Source organism: Dryas octopetala, chromosome 9, assembly GCF_963921425.1.
Source record: "Dryas octopetala chromosome 9, drDryOcto1.1, whole genome shotgun sequence".
In the NCBI taxonomy this organism is placed as follows: Eukaryota; Viridiplantae; Streptophyta; class Magnoliopsida; order Rosales; family Rosaceae; genus Dryas; species Dryas octopetala.
This window is the reverse complement of record NC_141374.1, coordinates 9,005,924-9,013,591: the sequence shown is the minus strand read 5'-3', so window position 1 is coordinate 9,013,591 and position 7,668 is coordinate 9,005,924. Positions and strand designations below refer to the sequence as shown.

The window sequence follows — 7,668 nt, the reverse complement described above, 5'->3', positions numbered from 1 at the left end:
AGTATACGCTATAGCACAAGAACAAGAACCATAGTGAAGTTGAAAAAGATCTGCCTGTATCATTTCAGTGCTCCTGATGCAAAAATGCAACAATTACAGGTCGAGAACCAAAAACGACAGTGTAACATACCTCGTGAGACAAAAATTCTTGTCCTTCTCCCGTTTTCTATACCTTGTTTTCTTTCTTCTTTCTTTTAAATAACTATTGTTCGACTCTAATCTACACCCTATAGAACATTCCAAAGGCTTTCTTCAATATACTATATACAGCAGACAACAGCAAAACCATTACAACCTTCTTTGAGGCCAGCATCCTCAGGTTCACCCTGAGCCCATGTGTTCTCATTAGCCTCACCACTGCCACACCCAACATGAGAAGCCAGGATCCAACAGCACCCAACACTGCCTTAATCGTCTCTGTGGGTCCGCAGACATTGCCCAAAACATCTCTCGACACCTCCACATAGGACCATGTAGGGCCAGCTTGGCTGCTCTCTGTCTGGTTTAGTCCAAGAGACTCATTTAGCCAAGCTGAAAACTGGACGAGCAGTTTGGCAAGCCAAGCAACCTCATCGTCGGATATGGGGCGCTTCATCCAGTCACCCTTGTATTTGATATCAGCCAAAGCATGGTTGCCAACTCTCCTGGGTTTGAATATTTCGTCACGAGGTTGTGAAGGTTGGTTTGCTTCTGGGGAAAATGACAGTAGCTTTTTTACAGTATGGCCACCAAATAAGCAGCCCACCTGAGCTTTTAAAGAGTCTATGCACTGAAGGCTGTGAGCAAGATTCTCACCAGAAATGGCTTGCAACTCAGCTTCTGCACGTAGTATAAACAACTGCAATAACAAAATCGGGACCATTGAATGAGATCTTGTGATGTAGGGAGACGCAGACTTAATTTTGTAAACATATATAAGTAGAAAACGATAATAAAAATCATAAAAACCTGAAGCAGTTGTTGCCCGCCGTCTTCTCCATCACTAAACAGTCGTAAATCTTTGTTCCAATTCTCATGCAAGAAAGACCCATCGGCATCACTCTCACATAAGCCATGCTCCCAGTCCTAAGGTTACCAATAGATCATACAAGAAAGAGAAACAGTCAAACACTGATTCAAATAGCTGGGAAATCAACTTGTGCCCGAGAACTCTGGTAAATCATGAGCTTGATAAGGGCAGTTATATAGCCCCTTCAGCAAGTGCCATCGAAGCAGACATCATATACTAAAAAATCTGATTAGCACATCAGAGGAGCTGTTCAAAATTGCAATTACATTCAATGAGTCATCAATGATTTTCTGAGACATAAGAGCAAATCGAAGAAAGAAAAACAAAAGCAAGATATAGGAATACTATGCCTCGTTCATTCATTTGAAGCATAAATAAAGATAGGCAAAGCTCACAGGTATAGGAGAGAAGTAAATCTACCTGCAACTGTTCACGAATTGGAGCAACAAATCTATACAAGCTATTAAGCATTGATTTGCCCGTTCCTGCTTGTTTGGAGTGAAAAGCAGTATCCACCATCTTTATAAGGTCAAGTAGCTCTTTGGATGATGTCAATATAGTTAGGACCTGTAAAGAAATCATGGATAATCAGACACAAAACATAAAAGTGTTCATATTGGTTTCAGAAAGAAATAAATGATGAGTAATGTGCAGGTAGTTGGCCAGGGACCGGCATAAATTATCATTACATTATTCTTGATTAAGTTTTCATATAGTACTAGTTTTTCTGAACATCTTGCTACTATCATAAAATTTGTCCTCATCCAAATGCACTGTTCATGACACCTTTTCTCACTAAATTTGAAATGATGCAAATTCGTAGGGTCATCACTACCTAAATTTCTGACCCTGTATTCAAGTATCACAAATATGTTCATTGGTGGAAAAGCATCTTGACAGGCCAAGGCTCAGTAGAGCCTCATTAAAGACCTAGCTGAGTTGGAAGCTGTGAACTACCAATCAAAATGATCATGATAGTTTGTTATGAGTAATTTTCATATGATTATGTTCTAAATCATAGAATTCCGGGACCTCCATATAATTCATTATCATCATTCTTTTCTAAATCACTAGGACCCAACCCCTCCTTACTCAGCTATAAAATGTAGAATCGAACATATCACCGTTATCTAAGTCACCTAATTGGACACTTAAATGAGCATTCACAGTCAGAATGTTTAGAACTCAACATAAAAATGCTCAAAGTGGTGTACCAATGGAAGGTTATAATGCAAAGAAAAGCATCACAAATTTTGTTGACCAAAGTGGCGAAAAGAATTTTATTACGACAAACGAGCTATTGCTGATAACTAAATTCCTATTCAATGTGACCAGACAGTTTAAAATCAAGGTTACATGTCAAAGCTTAAGCACGCTGATTAATATCTGGAAGGGGAAGCAATTAAATCTGAGCACACAAAGGAAACTTGATTAGAGAGTGAAGAAAAATGGTTAAGAATCCAACCTTCAATACCATCTGGACTATTATTTCCGCATCAGTGTGAAGAAACTTGTGTGCAAACCCAACAAAATGCATAACCAAGGAACTGTAGTACAAGTAGTTGGCCAGCACATAACCCTGCCAGGAAGGTGTATAACCACAGGCTTGAGACTGCGAGTCCTCCTTTCTCCCATTCTTAGCCGATCCGTCAACAATAGCATCAAGTTCCAAAAAGTCCTCCAATGTGATCATCCAAGGTTCCATATAAGTATCCCAAACCGAAAACACCTGCGATATATTCTTAATCGAAGTTCCCACTGGACAAAACAAGAACGTCCTCAATATAAACCTGTACAGAGGCCTCTGTATCAACAAGTTCCAAGACCCCATCGGATGCACACAGGGTGACACCATAATTACATCCCTGGACTTCCCAGCATCAAATGAACCTGACATTCTCCACCGCGGACTCACACCATGCTCCACATTCTCACTCTCACCTTTGTGCACAACCAAACCCAAATTCAAGTACTTCACAAACAACTTCACCACCTCTCCCAACCCAGCCGTTGGTGGGGTCTCACCCAAAACCGACCGGAATGGAAACAGAACCCCAAACGACTTGCACAGATTAACGGGCAACGGCGAAAAATCATTATCAACCAACCAAAAATTTACCAATGCATTGACAAAAAACTCTGCCTGGGCTACAACCGAGCTATCATAGCTAGACGAGTAATGCAAAAGCGAACTCCGGTAGGGTTGGTGTGAATTCAAATCAACCACAGCCACAAATGAACGAAGATAAGCGTACAAAAGCCTAATATACAAATTACACTCAATTTTCAGGTCCACTCCACGCCTAGGGCTCGAAAACCCCGAAATTGACGAAACCCAATTCTCAATTTTAAACCTTTTGTTCCTTTTTACCGAAACATTATCACAATTTTCACTCTTTCCGCGGCAAACAGGGTAATAAGCGAACCAAAACATGTAATATTCAAACACATTGAGCTGAACTTGATAGAAATTAGGCTTAATCGAATCTTCCTTAACCCTATTTTTGAAAACTGGAGCTAAATCGGATAGTACCCGGCTGTCGTTTTCGGATTGGAGCATGAATCGGACCCATTCCGGCAACCGTTCGATGGGGAAGACGTATTTGACGAGGGAGAGGCGATCGACGGCCGAGATTGAGCTGAAGAGGAGGCTGTTGGGGGCGAGGAGGGCGAAGAGCTTGTTGGCTAACTCCACGTCGTTGGATGCGAGGACGGTGTCAATCCAGCCGTTGGATGAGGAGGAGGGGGAGGAGGGAGAGGGAGATGATGATGATGACGTGGAATCGTCGAAGCCGAAGAGCTTGCAGATGAGGGTGGGGAAGGTGACGGAGAAGAAGTGGCGGGAGTGGTCGGGTGAGAGGGAGTGCAGGAAGGACTCGATGGAGGCGCAGGCGGAGGAGATCTGGTGCGGGGCGGTGGAGGCGAGGATGGTGCAGGCGAGGTCTTGGGATTTGGAATGGGAATCAACGGCGTACGAGTGGGGGAGCATGGTAAGGCTTGTGGGGTCGACCGTAGAGAGAGAGAGAGAGAGAGAGAGAGAGAGAGAGAGAGAGAGAGTGAGGCTTTTTCCAGGCCGCTAGGGTTTTTGCAGGCAAAGCCAGGAGGTGAGAGGTTTTAAAAGTTTCAAATGAGAAGAGAAGGAGTGGCGCGTTTTTATGGGGGAAGAAAGGGAGGGATGCACGTGGCGCCAGATGGAGAGTCTATATGAGTGTGACGTGCTCCTTGTGGGGTCCACTTAAGTGGCTTGGTTAATTACGGAAGGTTCTCTTTTCATTTTGGCTTTTTTGGGAAAAAAAAAATTATATTTGGATCGGAAGGGGCGGGAAGTATCTGGAGGATGACAGTTGTATTCTCTTTTGTCTTACCTTCTACGCAAATACTAGTATACTACCGAGTACCGACTGCCTATTTTAGTGTATTTTTCTCGATAATATTTTAAAATATTTCAAATTTAAATAAGAGTACTTATATTCTCATTCTCATATCTTATTTTTTCACTTGCTTTATTTTTATACTCACTATTAAATTTAAAAAAATATAAAACATTTTTCTTACCTCTCATTATTCCTATAATTTTCTTTGATATGTCAACTCAAACACCCATAATCCACCTACTAAACACTCTTCTCAACCAATGTAACTTTCATCCCACATACTTATTTTTTTCTATAATTCTTCTTTTCCATAAACTCTAATTCTACTCTATAACCAAAACTTAAAATCAATGTATTATTTGGTTAATACTCATACATCTATTATGATGTATGATTATTCTATATCCTAAACTCTTTTTATTTATTTATAATTTTGAATTAAGAATTTATTATATTTTAATGTTTCTTTTGATTTAGAAATTGAATATTAATCTTAGAGATATAATTAGAAATTTAATTAAGAATGAATTATAGGTTGAGTATAAGATTATTTTTCTTGTATTTGGAAAAAGATGGGTGGGTGAAATGATAGTTAAGGGGGGTGAGAAGAGTGTTTAGTAAGTGAGTGTTTGAGTTGGTATATCAAATGTATTATAGGAATAATTGGAGATGGAAAGAGTGTTTTTGATATTTTTTCCAAATTTATTAGTGGGTGAAAAAATATGACAAGGAGTGGAAATATAATCACTCTTCAAATAATCTCTCTCCTAGATTAAAATAAACTTTTTTTGTTATTTGAGATTAAAAATAAACTTAAGAAAATGCTAGATATAAATATTTTGTTTTTCGATGAATTAATTACAAACAAATACCATAGATACATCAAACAACTTCGTAAGTGAACTAAAAAAGAGAGACAATTAAACTAAATCGAATATTATTCAGAGAGTGATCAATATCAACTAAGGCATCCACAACCACATTCGACTTCTTTATAAACATTTGAAATTCGATGCGAGTCCAGACGGCTGAGGGCCCGTTTGGCACTGCTTCTTAGAAGCGCTTATAATCAATAGCGCTTTTGTTGAAAACGCTTCTGCTCATAAGCACATATAAATTTTTATAAAAAATTCAAGTGTTTTATGCAAAAGCATTTGGAAGTGCTTCTTGAGGAAGCACCTGTCAGGTGTTTCTCAAAAAACCACTTAAAAACGCTTTTATAATTCATAAGCACTTATATTTATTTTTGTCAAAAGCAATCAAAAGCGCTTTTATTAATCTGAAAACGCTTTTACCAATTGTAAAAACAGTACCAAACAGACCCTTAATAACAAGTAAATATCTCGAATAACAATGTGAAATATCCAAGAATTAACCTATATATGGATCGAACTGTAGTGCCACCGAACACTATTACGTCATAGAAACAGACTCACACCAATTGACTCATATTTAGTATTTACTCTCGTTTTCATATTCATCTCTCTTTATTAAAAAATAAATAAAAAAACGCCATCAAACAATACTTATCATTTAAGTTATCATATGCATGACTACAAAAGCCACCTTAAAGATCGAGCCCTTGTCATGGTCACCCATTCTTGCTTTTTTTTTTTTTTTTTTTTTTTAATTCTTAGTCGAAGGTCACCCCTTCTTTTGCCTATACTATGGGACAAATAGAAATATTTAAAACAAGAAAAGATTCAGCTTGAAGAAACCTTCTAACCATGCAACTAAAAAAAACAAAAAAACCCTTCTAATCTTGATTAAAAAAAAAACATCTAACCCATAAGTAAAAGCTTAATTAATCAAATTCAGTTTATGTTTAATCAGTCTATTGCCACTGTAACACTCTAAAACTCTTTATGAAACTCAGTTGTATATATAATGATATATTATATTTTGAAGGTACTTCGAGTGGTATGATACATCATTATATGTGATTGTCACATAAATAAGTTTTTCAAAGTGACAATATTTTGTGTTGTCTTACGAGAATGATACTATGTTTTTCAAGTGAGAGTATGGGATACTATGTTTATGGTTGTGGCCGGGCTCCAAAGAATGATTAGTTTTCTATTATTTAAATGCTATATGTGCTTTAATAGAAATATGTAAATGTATGATTTTTTTTTTCTTCTCTTTTTACTTGAATCTTATTATTTGTAGGGTTGGTTAAGGTTTTTCATAATGTGTTTTAAGTATGTTTTGGGTTGACAAATAAAGTTAGTATTTTCTTATTGAGGATATATAATGCAACCACAATATTGTAACTGCAAATACAAATGCAGTGTCTTGTAATTTTTGTCATGGAATATAAGAGCATGTACATTGGTTAGCTACTTAGCTATAAGCAATAGATAAAGCTAAAATTTAGCTAAAAGCCACAAAAATTCTCTACATTGGTTAACATTTAGCTATTGCAAGCTCAAAAGCCAAGAAAAGATAATGATGTGGCGCACGCTGATTAGAGGATGTCATGCAGCTGAGTCCCATGCTGAAAGCTAAAAGGTAAAAGCTAAATATGTGGGTTTTAGTTATAGCATTTACCAATGTACAAGTTTGTGATTTTAGCTAAAAGCTATAGCTAAATATTACTTTTATCTATAGCTATAGCTAAAACCAATGCACATGCTCTAATATGCAATTGGTTATCCGTTTCAGTAAAAAAAGGAAATAGAAAATTAAGTATTGGATCCAAATGAACATAGACTAAAATTAAATGGAAGTTGGGTTGGTCTTGAGTTATATTAACGTATGATTTGTGTACTCTCAAATGTGGTCGGTGTAGTGAGAAAATTTTAGTATGGGTCTAATGAATAAGTGTTAAGATCAAATTACATGTAGATAGAAATTTCGACATTAAATAATGTAATGTTTTGGGCTTAATCAAATAAAGCAAGTAGAACCCAATTAAGAGGTAGCTTGTCTCGGCCCAATTAAGTGTCAAGAAATTAAGGCCCAATGGCTAAATTACAAGAATTAGGCTTCACTATGAGCCATTAGAATGGTCCAAAAAGGAATATTGGACTTGGGCTTGGGAATTAGATCGAGCGGTGTCAGGCTGTGATTAAAAATGACTTGATCTTCTGCGTCTAAGCGTTGGTACTATTCCAAAACGGTTTTTGAAATTTCATCTATATATATATATCATAGATGAAAACAAAAACAGTTTTCCAATGTTTAACTGGCACACCATTTCTGATATACAAAAACAGTTTTCCAAGTACTTTTTAACTCTTCACAGTTCACACTCTGCATCATTGCAGCACTCTTTGATTTACA

At 37.2% G+C, this 7,668-nt stretch overlaps 1 protein-coding gene across 1 annotated transcript; it reads right to left on the bottom strand.

The window, feature by feature from the left end:
- On the bottom strand, positions 1-4,115 carry LOC147273745 (sphingomyelin phosphodiesterase). The gene is made up of 4 exons (XM_086257644.1): positions 2,475-4,115; positions 1,430-1,576; positions 949-1,065; positions 1-838 (listed from the first exon to the last, which is right to left on the bottom strand). Exons 1-4 carry the CDS (start codon positions 3,996-3,998, stop codon positions 221-223), a joined length of 2,406 nt encoding a protein of 801 aa, XP_086113770.1. The 5' UTR covers positions 3,999-4,115; the 3' UTR covers positions 1-220.
- Positions 4,116-7,668: the final 3,553 nt, after the last annotated feature.

Coding starts and splice junctions, on each gene's coding strand:
- LOC147273745 (XM_086257644.1), bottom strand. CDS start 3,998: ATGCTCCCCCACTCGTACGCCGTTGATTCCCATTCCAAATCCCAAGAC. Junction 1,577..2,474: donor TAGTCCAGATGGTATTGAAG/GTTGGATTCTTA, acceptor ATTTCTTTACAG/GTCCTAACTATATTGACATC. Junction 1,066..1,429: donor CAATTCGTGAACAGTTGCAG/GTAGATTTACTT, acceptor TGGTAACCTTAG/GACTGGGAGCATGGCTTATG.